Source organism: Geotrypetes seraphini, chromosome 3, assembly GCF_902459505.1.
Source record: "Geotrypetes seraphini chromosome 3, aGeoSer1.1, whole genome shotgun sequence".
Lineage (NCBI taxonomy): Eukaryota > Metazoa > Chordata > Amphibia > Gymnophiona > Dermophiidae > Geotrypetes > Geotrypetes seraphini.
The window spans coordinates 233,450,492-233,466,786 of NC_047086.1; the positions used below are offsets into that span (position 1 = coordinate 233,450,492).

At 44.2% G+C, this 16,295-nt stretch overlaps 1 protein-coding gene across 1 annotated transcript in view; it reads left to right on the forward strand.

Moving 5' to 3' along the window:
* Positions 1 to 16,295, forward strand: part of LOC117357257 (laminin subunit alpha-2-like) — a 466,835-nt gene that overhangs the window by 198,250 nt on the left and 252,290 nt on the right. The window contains exon 24 of the mRNA XM_033937630.1: positions 3,673 to 3,775. Within this exon, the coding sequence (XP_033793521.1) occupies positions 3,673 to 3,775 (103 nt within the window). The remainder of the gene's footprint in view (positions 1 to 3,672; positions 3,776 to 16,295) is intronic.

A 16,295-nucleotide genomic window follows, 5' to 3' on the forward strand; every position in this document is an offset into this window, starting at 1 on the left:
AAGAAATATGTTGTGGAAGCTGGGCTCATATGAACATTGCACATGTAGAGAAGAGATATTAGAAAAGAGTCTGAAACCTAGAGACGGACAGTGTGTTTGGCAAATTAATTTTGTAAATAAATTAAGTGTGTTTCATTTGGAAAACATTATTGTTTCACGATGAGAAATGCATCGATATATCTGAGAATATTTAATGAACTCTCGTTCTCTTCTCTCTTGACTTTTGTATGTTTTTCACAAAAACCTGTTCTGATACACCTCTCTTTTGTTTACTCCCGTTTCCATTGAAGCAGAGCAATAAGCACTGCTGCTCCCACCTTGTGCCATAAAGCCTCTTCTTCCTTTACTCCTGTCCACATTGCCATCCATTTCACAGGCTACACTGTCCTAGCATCCTGTGCCCTTCTCTCCAATTCAACGATAAGGCCATACAGTTCCAGCGCTTCCAATATACTCTTAATATTCCATCCTGTACTACTGTATTCTCAACCATCCTACGGTCTAGATCAGTAGTTCCCAACCCTGTCCTGGTGGACCCCCAGGCCAGTCGGGTTTTCAAGGTAGCCCTATTTAATATGAATGCGAGAGATCTGCATATAAAGGAGGTGCCAGGCATGCAAATCTGCTCCATGCATATTCATTAGGGCTATCCTGAAAACCTGACTGGCCTGGGGGTCCTCCAGGACAGGGTTGGGAACCACTGGTCTAGATAATCCACCATTCACAACCATTCTACCCTTATAACTCCCTTGTCCACTGTGCTTCCTATATTTTATCCTAATCAAGGATCTCCTCAGCTTGTCTATAACATTTCTCCTTTCCATCCCTTTGCCTACACTGCACTCTTTAAAGAAAGTTAGCTGGTATCATAATTCACTTTCAGAGACAGCAGTTAAACCTAATATTTAGAAGAGCATAAGGAAACATACAAACCATTGTCTATCCTTTATCTTTCTCAAAGGTCCCCCCTACCACCCATAACTCCCCAAAATGTCCTCCAATCACAAATTGCAAATAGCAGTCTTTTAAAAAATTTAAACATTTCCACAGAATCATTCTTCCCTGTCCCTCTCCCCGCCCCCCTCCCCAGCTAACTTGGACTAAGGCCTACAGCAAATGGGGGAAGGCTGAATATGGAGACATGTGTAGGGGTACCTTACCTACCCAAACCCTGTTGTCCTTGGCCTGAATTCATGCTTAGCTACTTTTCCAATAAATTAATTTTTTAAAAAAACCAACTGTGCCTGGTGCCTTCCCACTGACCCAGAGTTTTGCCACTACACTGGGCCCTGGCCCAGGAGGAGCTTCTGTGGCAACACCAATCTGGGTCCATATTGGAGATAAAGATGCACAAGCCATTTAAGGCTCTGGAAGAGTTGTTGTAACCAGCAGTCCAATGCTACTTATTCCAGCATGACTGACACTTTCATTGAGTAGCTTACTTATGAGAACTCTCTGCTCCAGGCTAAGTGTCATCTCTAGCTCAGGGGTTGTAGCAGGTCACAGGAGATGATACCATTGTAGTGAGCAAGTCAAGTTTCTAAGTTCTCAAGTTTATTTATAATTTGATAGACCGGCCATCAACAAGTATCTGGTCAGTTTACAGAGCTAAAATTAACACTTTAAAATAATTGGGGGAAAAAAAAAAAGTAAAAATATAAATAAAAAGGGAAGGAAAGTAGACTAGACAAAAATGACTGGGTAATAAGGGAGTTTTTTCAAAAGGTACCGAGGGGGGAAAATTTCATAAATACATTGAAGTTAAAATTAAAATATAGAAGAGAGGGAGAAGGGAAAGAACAAATGGGGAGGGGAGGTTGCTTCTTAAAAGCAGTTCTTGGTAAGCATTGAAGGATAACTAATGGGATGTCTACCTTGTGTTTTGATAAGCATCTTGAAATAGAAAGGTCTTTAGATTTGAATTTATCAAGGGAGTTTTCGAGATGGAGATGTGATGGCATAGGTAAACGGGTGGGGTCCGTGCCTGCAGACGATGTTAGGCCAGTAGCAGCCCCCGGCATGCTGGGTCCAGGTCATCTCAGAGTCAGGTTGTTTGGGAATGCAGCCCAAAGCGGGTGGTAAACTCCATCTAAGGCTAAATACCGGCACGAGACCGATAATGGACAAGTACCATAAGGGAAAGTTGATAGCGTTCCAGAGGGCAGGAGCAGTGGCAAAGAAGCTGGTATTACAAGTGTAGAACGGTTCTTTGATTAATGGAACTGTTAAGAGGTTCTGGTTAGCAGATCTCAAGGCTTAAGAGGAAGCATAGGAAATGATATGTTTGTCTAAAAAAAACGGACAATGAGTCAACTTAATTTTGAATGTAAGCAAAAGAATTTTGTATGTAACACGATGGGAAACTGGTAGCCAGTGTGATTCATGGAGAAGCGGAGTGACGTGATCGTATTTCCTTGCTTTGTGAATGAGTTTGATGGCTGTATTTTGGATGAGCTGTAACCGGTGAATTTCTTTTTGAGTAATCCCGTGGTACAAGTCAAGAAAGTATCCCTCAGCCTAAGGCACCATAGCAAGCTACTGAACAATACTATGTGATTTGACCTAAGAACATAAGAATATAAGAATTGCCGCTGCTGGTTCAGACCAGTGCTCCATCATGCCCAGCAGTCCGCTCACGCGGCAGCCCCTAGGTCAAAGACCAGTGCCCTAACCAAGACCAGCCCTACCTGCGTATCTTTCTTTTATGCCCCATAAATCAGAAAAAAAAACTTTCAGATAAAAAATCAGGAATATATCACTATGACGTATGATAAAAAAAATATGGTGAATATTTAATTTTTAAAAAATTATTACAGTAAAAGACACATTGTCATTAATCCCCCTCAAAATACTCCCACTCGCTTCAAACTTATCTCATAATTCTTGCCACATTCTGAAGCAGTTCTGGAGGTCCTCTTTTGTGTCTTTAGTTGCACTGTCGTGACTGCCTCGATATCCTGAATCAATTCAAAACATTTACCTTTCATGGTCATTTTGACTTTGGGGAAGGGCCAGAAGTTGCATGGTGTCAGATCCGGTGAATAAATTGGATGAGGACACACTGTAATGGTTTTATTTGACAGAAATGCCATACCAGAAGCGATGTGTGACACGGAGTATTGTCATGATGGAGGATGAAACAGTTTGCCCATTTCTCAGGTCGCACTCATTCGCCTCATGTTCAGATCTGTTGTTAAAATATTTTCAGTGAACCATATAGTTGGTTATGGAGTTAAGATCTTCATTCAATCTCTGGCTTTTAAACTTTCTCAACTTTGGAATGAATTCCCCTTAATTCTGAGGAGCCCCATTTCTTTCCAATATTTCCACAAACTTCTAAAAACTTTTCTTTTTGCCAAACATTTTGAAAACTAATATCTTTGAAACTTTTGCTATTATTTTCTTTGTTTTTATTTAATCATTGTAAACTTTCTTTAGCTTTTATCTAATTGTTGTAAACCTAGTCGAGCTTCCTTAGGTTGACAACCCGGTATATAAAGTTAAGCTTTAGTTTAGTTTAGTTTACTTTATGGTAGTATATGTTGCCTTTCCAGCTAATCTGATTGATTGTTCCAGTTTGGGGAAACCAGGACAGATATTTTGATCCTTTTGAGATGGAGCTAATAGTCACCCTATCTCTAAATGACACTTTTTCATTTTTTTTGTTTATAGGCAACGGGTCCCCAAGGATCATTAAAAGATGGAGCTAAGAGCTCTCTTCAGAAGAGCTTCAGAGTTTTGAATGAGGCCAAGAAGCTGGCCAATGATGTTAAAGGTAACTTTGTATGGTTTTTGTATGAATATGTTGCTGTTACTATTTTTGCTTGTGTGAAGTACTTTTATCCAAAGCCTTGAGCAAAACCTATCAAGGGAAACTTTCCACACTGGGCCATAGTATAAACATAGTATAAGAACTGATTTTATGTTTAGATTCTCTCTGATAGATAAGTTATAGATTAGATTGAATATTGACTCGTATAAGACTATGCTCACAAGGAATAAGGATATGCACATTCTATATATTCATATAGTGTGGCATGTTAGAAAGGATGTCCAAATCAACATTAGATGTTTCTGATTGGCTCGCCATTTTGAGTCAGTCAGAGCCTTCGGCCCCTCCCAATGAATCTTCAGATGCAGTAGGAGAGGCCAAAGGCCCTGATTGGTTAAAAATCAACTTTGTGATCCTATCAGGACCTTTGGCCCTTCCCAATGTATGGCGCATAGAACTGTACAGTTTGACAGTTATAGTAGAATAATATGTAAAAATTGGTAACACCTATTGTGTGTGAACTTGTGACCTAGGGAGTTTGAAAAGGGCTCATGTACCTAGGTGTGCATGGGAACCACAGACTTGCAGACAAGAAGCCAGGAATCTAGAACAGGAGTCCCAGCAGTTTCCATAAACCTTTGTAAAAGCTATAGAGAAGCCAAGCTAGCTCTTGGTCTTGCTGGAAGGTGGTCTCAGTTTGTGACATCACTCCAGTGGAGATTTAAGGACTGAATTTGGGTGGGAGATTTGTCTTGTGGTCAGAGCCCACCAGCTGACCGGTGCAAAGTCTGCTGAATAGGTTTGGCTTCTGTTAGTCAGAGTCTACCTTATGATCACTGTAATTGAAGTTAGTAATTAGAAATAACATCTTGGAATGAAGGAGAAGGAGAATCTGTTCATAGTTGGACTGTGTTCTGAAAGCAACTGTCCCCTGTTGAAGTGTGTGCCTCTTCCTGGTTTCAAGAAGAAGTGAAGCTGGATTTTGTTTTTTTTGGGGGACTTTACATTCTGGTGTGGTCGGCATTATTCAAGGAGTGAGAGGAGTGTCTTGTGCTTGCTTGCTGTGGGACTCCAGCTCTTAACTATATGCATCGTTAAATAGAAATGTCTTTAAATCTGTCTTGAATTTGTCAAGAGATTATTGTAATCTAATATATAGGAAGTGAATTCCATAATGAAGGACCTTGTACTGAAAAGCATTGATCGTCAAACATGTTCATGAATGATTATTCTATATGACGGAACATGCAATTGATTTTGATTCAATGAGCTAAGGGATCTAGTAGGAATACATGGAATTAAATAACGAGCTAAGTAAATTGTTTATCCATGTTTAAGAATTTTGTAAACCATCAGAAGATTTTCTAAGTAATCCAATGTGATAATAGCAGGGATCTGCACCAGGATTTCCACCAGGTTTCAGTTGACATAAATCCTTGTACTCAAAAGTTCATCTCTAAATGCCATTCTACAAGTGGAACACAACTCAGAGTGCCGTTGAAAGAATAGTGCTCTGCGTGGAAATTTTTGGCGCTATTTTTTGAGTCCTATTTACTGAATCTTGCCCTAAATGTTTTTATTAGTTTGTCTAGTGGTTATAAATAATTTTAAAATAGGATAACAGACAGGGCAGACCCCTGAGGACCCCCCCCCCCCAAAATAATTGTTTCTAATCAGATACCAATTATGAACCCTCACTTTTCAGAAAAGGAATAAAGCATTTCAAAACAGATCTACCAATCCCTACACTAGCTACCCTGTTCAGTGATATAATGTCAAAAGCAGCATTAATGACAAGAAACACCAGAAAACAGACTTCATTCAAACTCAGCCCTTTATAAAAAAAAAAAAAAATCTAATGTGCACTGCAAGAGAGGCTCTGTACCACTATAGACCTAAATCCATATCAGTGCTCTTTCAAAATACTAATGTCAGAAAAAAATCTTGTAATTGCTGTACTAAAGTTTGTTCTGTAACCTTTCCTAGAATTGGTAAGCTGGATGGAAGTCAATAATTGTGAGGAACAGATGGATCCAAAGGCTGATATTTGCAAAAAAAAAAAAAAAAAATCACTGGCTGCTTCATTAAGTGACTTATTACCCATAGTGGGAATGGATTGAATGGGCAAGCAACAGTGTCTCAATCAACAATCTGTTTAACAGTGTCTGCAGTAACAGTAGAAAACCAGTTTCAAAGCAGAAGGTCCTGACAGCCAAAGGTGAAATCATGCTACAGTTACTTACTCCTATAATATTGCTAGACGTACGTAGTGCTGTACATTAAAACATTCAAGAGGCAATTCCTGATCAATAGAGCTTACAATTCCTTAAACCCAGTGAGACACAATTGTCATCCTCTTTTATGGAGAAAAAATAATCTGACAACTGCTGCCAATTCACTGGAATCTGAAACTAATCCATACACAATAGAAAGCAAGTCTTCAAAGTGATTCTGGGCAGAATGTAGTATTTGCTAGTGAAATGTTTACTTAGCCAAACTCTCAGAAGATAACAAAAGTACAATAATAAATGATAGCAGATAAAGACCCGAATGGTCCATCCAGACTGCCCAAGCATACACTCTCCTTAATTTAATCATTTAATTTAAATTGTTTTTTTTCTTAGATATTTCTGGGCCAGAAACCCAGACTCTGCCCGTCAAAGCTCACTCCAGCTCATCTAAAACATCCTAGCCCATTCTTAATTGAATGGCCATATATGGGACACCCAGTACTGGCCTTAGTTCTTCAATATTATTTTCTGTATTTACAGAAATTTACAGTACAGTGTTCCCCAGGTCATTCACGGTTCGTGATCCCAGCCATTCACGGTATTCTCTGACCAGGACTTCCTGTGCTAAAGTTGGGCTTCACCAATCAGGAGCTGTGTCAAAGCAGCTCCTGATTGGTGAAGCCTGACTTTAGTGCAGAAAGAGGCGGTCGGAGAATACCGTGAGTGATTTCCTTCACTCACCGGAACTCCAGCTGCCCTCTCCTGCCTCTCCAGGTGATATTTGTGGGGGTTCCTGGAACAGAACCCCCACAAATATCGGGAGGAGTACTGTATTTTCATTATTTACTTTATTTACAGTAGGTAACATTTATTTCTTATTTATTTATATTTACATTTTATATTACATTTAGGGCCAGATTCTGTAACCAGTGCCCAAGTTGGTGGTCACCTTAAAAGCAGCCACCGATCACCTGTCTATCATTCCAGGGCGCCGGTTACAGAATCACACCAAGACAGGTGGCTGAAATGTAGGCCTAAAAACCCCAGGCCTACATTTCAGCCGTTTATCTTGGTCACTAGACCGCAGCAGCCAATCACGGCAGGGGAATTTCCCCCCCCCCCCCAACAGCTGAGTGGCAAGGACTCTCCAAAGCTAGGGGACCTAGTTTGGGACCTAGACTTAGTCGTACTTCAGGGATAATCAAATGTTTGACGAGGCTGCCTAGACAGAACTTACCGTATACATTGTGACTTAGGCAATCTAAAACCAGGTATAAGTGCCCAAAAGTTATCCAAAGTGACTAGATAACCACTGCAGGGACAAAGTAGACCCCCCCCCACATACACCCCCCGTGCTCACTGACCACATTGCACCCCCAAAAGGTTCAGAGTAAAAATATACATACCTGCTTCCGGAACATCAGCATTTGGCATTGGAAAGCCTAGTAGAGCTACACAGAGGTGGATTAAGTAGTCTGGGGGCGTGGTCTAGTGAACCATAGAGAGGAGGACCCAGGCCCTTAAGCCATTTTAACCACTACATTCATGGTGGAACATGTGAGCCCACCAAAAAATACCCAAACCCTACTCTACTACCATATAGGTTGCACCTGCAGCCATAAGGGCTATTGGGGTTGTGGACAGGTGGGTATAGTGGGTTTTGGGGGGGCTTACCATGACCTGTGCACCCGTGTTATTAAGTTCATAGCAGTGCCCTTTAAGGTGCCCAATTGCTGTGTTGCCATGTCTGGGTGGCCAGTCCATCACTTTGCTGGCCCCTCCCATATCTAAAAAGTCTTGTTCTAGGCATTTGGGACTTAGACAATTTTTGGGTTGAGAATGTGGTATAAAGATAGACATACCAGTGGTCTAGACGATCAAATGGCTGGACATAGAAGTAGATGATTTTTGGAAAAAAAAATATTTTGGATGTACTTTTTGAGAATGAACATTTTGCCACTGCCAACTTTGGGCAACTAGCGCCCTATGTCTAAATCAGACTTATACATTCCTTTTGATTATGGCCCTCCATGTGCAAATATTACCTGTTCTGAGTATTAGGCTGGAAATAGTGCAATGCCTCTCAGCACTGTCCATTGATTTAAAAAATCTAAAATGGATTCAAACCTATAGCGACATTGATAGAATGAGACCAATCACATGAACCATGTTTAAAGTTGTGATTGAAAGAATTGAAATGAAATACCGATGGCAGCTTACTCTCTGAATAGCAGGAAGGCAGAAGGTTTGCGTTCTCTCTTTAAGCTTTAGGTAGTATATAAATTAAAGAGATAAAACATTGCAAACCACTGAAGCAATATATCTTCTAGAAAACCAAGTTAGGGCCATATTGGAGTCTGGGATGTTTTCTTGCTATATTATGACATTTCTGTGATTTGTGGTCAATTACACTGGTTGTAAAATGACTCTTAATCAGGCAAATGTCATATATTACTACTGAAAACTGCTGAAACAAGCTTTGTGGAGTAAAACTCCTGACAGCAGCTATTAAAAGGAGATTTAGTCATTTCTTTTTCTGTGGTGCCAGGAGTTAGAAGAAATAAAGTTATTGAGTTAGGAAGAGATTTTACTTAGAAATGTGATCAGGGGAAGCTGCAGTGCCTATGTATCTGTTTGACCATAAATGAAACATCGATCCAGAACGACGGGCACGGCGCTGAACTTCCGAAAAAGGAATTACGTAGGGATGAGACTCATGGTGGGGAAGAAGATTAAGAAGAGGATAAGCACTGTAAAGACGCTAGAACAAGCATGGTCCCTTTTTAAGGACACAGTCACCAAGGCACAAAAACTTTATATACCGCTTATCGACAAGAGATTCAAGAGGAAAAAGAACAAGGAACCGGCGTGGCTCACTGTAGCGATGAAGGAAGCAATCAGAGACAAGAAGACTTCAAGAAATGGAAAAGGTCAAAAATGGATGAAAACTAGAAAAAGCACAGACAGCATCAAAGCAGGTGCCATAAGGCGGTAAGAGGGGCCAAAAGAAACTACGAGGAAAAAATAGCCAAGGAAGCAAAAAAACTTCAAGCTGTTCCTGCGATATATTACGGGGAAACGGCCCGCGAAGGAAGCGGTGGGGCTGTTAGATGACCATGTAATAAAGGGATTACTAAAGGAGGACAAAGCCATCGCTGACAAACTTAGCACATTTTTTGCGTCTGCGTTTACTGAAGAGGATATACACAATATATCAGAAGCCAACAGGCTATACGTGGGAAACGAAGACGGAAACTGACAGGGTTGACGGTCAATCTAGAAGAGGTATGCAGGCAGATTGATAGGCTTAAAAATGATAAATCCCCGGGATGGTATCCATCCAAAGATAATCAAAGAACTGAAAGGGGATATAGCTGAACTGCTTCAACTAATAGCCAATCTGTCGATCAAATAGGAAGGATTCCGGAAGACTGGAAGGTGGCGAATGTTATGCTGATCTTTAAGAAAGGTTCGAGGGGTGATCCGGGAAACTACAGAGTCTGACTTTGGTACAGGGAAAGATAGTAGAGGCGCTGATAAAGGACCGCATCATTGAGCACCTTGACGGACACAATCTGATGAGGACCAGCCAGCACAGCTTCAGCAAAGGAAGATCTTGCTTGACGAACTTGCTGCACTTCAAGGGAGTAAACAGGTAGACAAAGGCGACCTGGTTGACATTGTATATCTGGATTTTCAGAAGGCGTTTGACAAGGTTAGAAACAGAAACATAGAAGATGACGGCAGATAAGGGCCATAGCCCATCAGGTCTGCCCACTCTACTGACCCACCCCCAAGTCTGCTATCCTAGGAATCCCACTTCTGGTGATAGGTTCCCTTGGCTTAACCCTCTAAGGGATCCCACATGGGCATCCCATTTGCTCTTAAATTCTTGCACGCTGTTTGCCTCGATCACCTGCACCGGGAGCTCGTTCCAAGGATCAATCACTATCTCGGTGAAGAAATATTTCCTGGTGTCGCCATGAAATTTCCCGCCCCTGAGCTTGAGCGGATGCCCTCTTGTGGCTGAGGGTCCTTTGAGAAAGAGAATCTCTTCTTCCTTATCGATACGGCCGGTAATATACTTAAACGTCTCGATCATGTCTCCTCTCTCCCTACGTTCCTCGAGTGAGTACAGCCGCAAATTTTTCAGCCTTTCCTCGTACGATAGATCCTTGAGCCCCGAGACCATCCTGGTGGCCATCCGTTGCACCAACTCTACTCTCAGCACATCTTTTCGGTAGTGTGGCCTCCAGAATGAGGTCTCACCATGGTTCTGTATAATGGCATTATGACTTCAGGCTTCCAGCTGACGAAACTCCTGCGGATGCAACCTAACAACTGTCTTGCTTAGATGAAGCCTTCTCCACATGATCAGAAATTTTCATGTCTGCGCTGATGATCACTCCCAAGTCTCATTCTGTTGAAGTTCTAGCTAAGGTCTCACCATTCAAGGTGTAAGTTCTGCACTGATTTCTGCTGCTGAGGTGCATGATCTTGCATTTCTTAGCGTTGAAGCCCAGCCAGGTCGAGGACCAAAGCTCCAACAAATGTAGGTCCTGTGTCATACTATTGGGTGAATTGCCATCTCTCACTATATTGCATAGTTTGGCGTCGTCAGCGAATAACGTTATCTTACCTTGAAGCCCCTGAGTTAGGTCCCCTATGAATATGTTGAAAAGGAGCGGGCCCAAGACTGAGCCCTGCAGTACTCTACTGGTCACCTCTGATGTTTTAGAGAGGGTACCATTAACTACCACCCTCTGAAGTCTGCCACTCAGCCAGTCATTGACCCATGTAGTTAGTATTTCTCCCAGCCCCATTGATTTCATCTTGCTCAACAGCCTGCGATGTGGGACACTATCGAAAGCTTTCCTGAAGTCTAGGTATATGATGTCCATGGATTCTCCCAAGTCTAGCTGTTTTGTTACCCAGTCAAAGAAGCTGATGAGATTGGATTGGCAGGACCTACCCTTGGTGAATCCGTGTTGACTGGGATCCCGTAGAGTCTCCTCATCCAAGATTGCGTCTAATTTACGTTTGATTAGTGTTTCCATGAGTTTGCATACTCACCGGTTCCGCATGAAAGACTACTTCAGAAAATTGCGAACCATGAAATCGAGGGTGAAATACTCACGTGGATTAAAAACTGGCTGGCGGATAGGAAATGTAGAGTGGGGATGACTAGACAATACTTGGACTGGAAAAGCATCACCAGTGGAGTGCCGCAGAGTCGGTGATTGAACCCGTGCTCTTCATCATATTTATAAACGATCTGGAAATTGATACGACGAGTGAGGTGATTAAATTTACGGACGATGCAAAGTTATTTAGAGTAGTGAGGACACAGAAGGATTGCGAAGACCTACAATGAGAAATAAACACGCTAGAGGAATGGGCCGCAAAATGGCAAATGAGGTTCAACGTGGATAAATGTAAGGTGATGCATGTCAGTAACAAAAATCTTATACACGAATACAGGATGTCCGGGTCAGTACTTGGAGAGACCCCCCAGGAAAGAGACTTGAGAGTACTGGTCGACAAGTCGATGAAGTCGTCCGCATAATGCACGGCGGCGGCAAAAAGGGTGAACAGAATGCTAGAAATGATTAAGAAGGGGATCACAAACAGATCGGAGAATGTTATCATGCTGCTGTACCGGACGATGGTACGCCCTCACCTGGAATACTGCGTCCAGCACTGGTCGCCGTACATGAAGAAGGACACGGTACTACTCGAAAGAGTCCACAGAAGAGCGACTAAAATGGTTAAGGGGCTGAAGGAGTTTCCGTACAGTGAGAGATTAGAGAAACTGGGCCTCTTCGCCCTTGAAAAGAGGAGACTGAGAGGGGACATGATTGAAACTAAACTAAACTAAACTAAATCTTGGGTTTATATACCGCAACATCTCCACAGGTGGAGCTCGACACGGTTTACATGGTTAGGGAAGGAGCGGAACTCCAATAGATTTATAGAAGAAGGTAAGAAGAGAGGATAGGTGTGATAATACTAGGGAGGGGATGAGGTTACGTTTTGGAGAAGAGCCAGGTCTTCAGAAGCTTACGGAATGGTAGAAGGGGGCTCAAGTTGCGGAGAGGGGGAGGGAAACTATTCCATAGCTGAACGATTCTGAAGTGGAGGGAGGAACCGAGTTTACCAACGAGGGAGATACCTTTTAAGGAGGGGAGGGATAATTTTAGTTTTTGCGTGGATCTAGTGAAGAATGGATTTGAGGAATTCCAGGATAGAGGAATAAGAGGTGGAAGGATGCCGTGGAGGATCTTGAAGGTTAAGCAGGCACATTTAAAGTGGACCCTGGAGATGACAGGAAGCCAGTGGAGCTTGGACAGGAGCGGAGAGACATGGTCAAATTTGCTTTTTGAGAAGATAAGTTTGGCCGCTGTGTTCTGGATTAGTTGGAGTCTGTGGAGGCTTTTCTTTGTTAAGCTAAGGTAAATGGAATTGCAATAATCCAATCTGGAGAGGATGATGGACTGTACGAGCACGGCAAAGTGTTTTTGGTGGAAGCAGGACCTCACTTTCCTCAGCATGTGAAGGCTGTAAAAGCATTTTTTTATCAGGGAATTGAGGTGGTCGTTGAAGGATAGCGAGGAATCTATGGTGATGCCCAGGACTTTGCTAGAGAACTCCAGTTGTAGAGAGGAGCCTGTGGGCAGTGGGATGGAAGTGGGTAGATGATCAAGTTTAGGGCCAAGCCAAAGTAGTTTGGTTTTGGACTCATTCAGTTTCATTTGTACAGCGAGGGCCCAGGATTGAAGGTTGGTTATGCATGAAGAGATGTTTGCTGCGAGATTGGTGAGGTTTGCGTCGGTCTCGAGGAGGACCAGGATATCGTCTGCGTAAGTGTAGAGTGTTTCTAGGGGGGAAAGGTGGAGGAGGTTCAGGGAGGACATATAAATGTTGAAGAGGATAGGAGATAGGGGGGAGCCTTGTGGGACTCCACATGTCGGTTTCCATGGGGAGGATGAGGTACCATTCTTGGTAACGTTGTAAGAGCGAGAGCGTAAGAAGTTTGAGAACCAATCGAGTACTGTGGAGCTAATGCCTATCTCGGAGAGTAAGAAGATTAGAATGTCATGATGGACAACGTCGAAGGCTGCAGAGAGGTCGAATTGAAGGAGAACGGCAAATTTTTTGTGAGAATGAAGTTGTTGGATCTTCGAGATTAGGGAAATCAGGAGGGTTTCAGTACTGAAGTTGGGTCTGAAGCCGTATTGGTAGGGTAGGAGGGTAGAGAATCTTTCCAGGTAGGCTGAGAGTTGGGAGGAGACAATGGACTCAAGCAGTTTGGTTAGGAGCGGAATGTTCGCTATAGGGCGGTAATTGGATGGGATGGAGGGATCTAGGTCAGCTTTCTTCAGTAGGGGGGTCAATGCAATGTGTCCCATTTCAGGTGAGAAGAGGCCCGATAATAGGGCAGAATTTATGAGTTTGGTGAGAGATGAGATGGCCTGTGCGGGTATTTTCTCAAATAGATAGGATGGAAATGGGTCCAAGGTGCAGTTGCAGGATTTCAATTTCTGGCAGAGCTTGAGGACCTGCGATTCGGATACTTGCTCAAAGGCAGTCCAGGATCTATTGACTGGGACAGGGGTGATGACATTTGGAGTGGGAATGGGGGTGGCGGACACTAGAGAATTGTAGGAGACTACGGGAGGGAAGGAGCTTCTTAAGGCGGTGACCTTTCCATTGAAGAAGTTTGCTAGTAGGTCGGCTGATGGGGAGGAGGGGAGTATGGAAGGGTTGGTGTTGGGGATTAGGGAGCGCCAGATATTGAACAGCATGCTGTTCTGGTTGTTAGATCTGGAGATCTTGTCACCATAGAAGTTTTTCCTAGCACTTTTGAGGGTGTTGTTGTAAATTTTAATGTTGACTCTCCAGATTTGTTTGTCTCTGGGGGATTTAGATTTTTTCCAGATGCGTTCCAGGGATCGACATTTTTGTTTTAGTACCCTGTGGTGTGGGAGGTACCAGGGGGCCTTACGGGAGTAGGTGACGGTTTTGGTGGAAAGCGGGGCAAGAGAGTGGTAGGTGGATTTTGAGAGAGTAATCCAATTGTGCCAGTTGGTTACAGAATCTGAAGGCTTAGGCTTGGATGAGAGATTGTTGAGGAATTTGGACCAGAACTGATCACTTGAAATTTTCTTGCGGAAAGTAATGGACTTAGAGGTATGGGGTGAGGTTCCAAGGTGTGACATGAAGATGGGGAGGCATAAGGTTCCTAAGAAGTGGTCGGACCAGGGAACGTGGTCCCAACGGGTGTCATCGGTCGAAGTTTTGTAATCCGTGAGATCGAGGAAGCTGATGAGGTCTAGTGTATGGCCTCTATCATGGGTTGGAGAGGGGACAGGGGGGGAGAAGCCAAGGGATGTGAGGAAATTATTGAAATCAGATGCATCCTTGCAGGTGGTGTCATCGAGGTGGAGGTTAATATCTCCGATGATCAGTAGTCTTTGGAACTTGAGGAACGCGTTAGATATGGTCTTGAAAACAAGCTCAGAGGAATTGCTCCAGGGGGTGGGTGGACGATATAATAATAAGATACCCAGTGGGTGAAGATGGAGCTCATCATTGACTGAGGCTAACATGTATTCTAGTGAATGATGGCTGCCCTTTTCGAGGAGCTGAACATCAAAGAAAGATTTGTAGAGGAGTGCCAGGCCGCCTCCTTTTCGGTTTACTCTAGGAGAAAAGAGGCCTTGGTATCCCTGAGGGCATAGCTCATTTTGTGTATAGAAATCGTCTTTGGTGATCCAGGACTCTGTGATGCAGAAGAATCCGGGATCAGAGTCAGCGAGAAGGTCTTTCACAATTTGGGTCTTGTTGCATACGGATCTGGCGTTGCAGTAAAGTAACGGGACTGGGGTTAGAGAGTCAGGGGCGTGGTTGGGAAGGTTGGCGGGGGGCACAGGCTTTAAAGAGGCGAGGTTGGCTTTGCGGTGTTTTTGTTTGTAAGAGTGACTTCTGGTGCGCATCAGCGTGGGAATTTTGAGGCCGGGGCAGGTAATAGTGACATTTGGGGAGTCTGGTATGTTGGGGGAGGGGGGTATCAGGCAGAGGGAGATCTTAAGAGAAGAGCAGAGAAAGAGAAAAAGGAGCCAGAAGGGAGGCTTCATGATGGAACTTGGGAAGCCCTTTAAGCTGAGAGGCAGAGCTTGTTTGGATCGTGTGTGGAACAAAATGCTAAGTGGGGAGAGACTTAGCGACAGCACAGAGACAGGTAGAAGCAGTATGCAGGAGCGGGTGTGGAAAGGTGTCAGGTTTTTTTTTTTTTTTTTTTTTTCGTTTATTGGGAGTGGAACTGAGCGGTTAGAGGACAACACAGGAGGGAGTGAGCGTTAAACCCGAATCCCAGCAATGAGAATGGATTATTATCTGAGACTATGTTCCTTTTAGTTCAGCGTCTAACAGATTCCAAGAAATACAATGAAATACAATGAAATACAATGAAACACAAATTTGGCGGCTGAACCATACGTACTGAACTCGGAAGGAGTACAGTTTAGCAGCTAATAGAATCCAATGAAAATACAATGAAGTACAATGAGATACAAATTTGGCGGGGGCAGGAGGAACATGGAACAAAGAAGTGGGAGGGTGAGTAGAATGGAGGAAAGCTTCCCCTTTTTTCTGTTTCGTAAAGTCTTTTCGGTGACCCTCAAGGGCTGAAGGAAGGGTCAAGCGCAATAGCAGGTTCGGGGGAGGGGCGGCACGGTGCACGTGTGCCTCTCTCTGGGCTGGCTCCCGAGGAAGTGGCTGGGCCCAGGCGGCGATCCAGCAAGTTACCCCGCAGGTTCGGGGGAGGGGCGGCGCGGTGCACGCGTGCCTCTCTCTGGGCTGGCTCACGAAGTAGCGGCTGGGCTCAGGCGGCGATTCAAGCAGGCTACCCCGCAGGTTCGGGGGAGGGGCGGCGCGGTGCACGCGTGCCTCTCTCTGGGCTGGCTCCCGAGGAAGTGGCTGGGCCCAGGCGGCGATCCAGCAAGTTACCCCGCAGGTTCGGGGGAGGGGCGGCGCGGTGCACGCGTGCCTCTCTCTGGGCTGGCTCCCGAAGTAGCGGCTGGGCTCAGGCGGCGATTCAAGCAGGCTACCCCGCAGGTTCGGGGGAGGGGCGGCGCGATGCACGTGTGCCTCTCTCTGGGCTGGCTCCCGAAGTAGCGGCTGGGCTCAGGCGGCGATTCAAGCAGGCTACCCCGCAGGTTCGGGGGAGGGGCGGCGCGGTGCACGCGTGCCTCTCTCTGGGCTGGCTCCCGAGGAAGTGGCTGGGCCCAGGC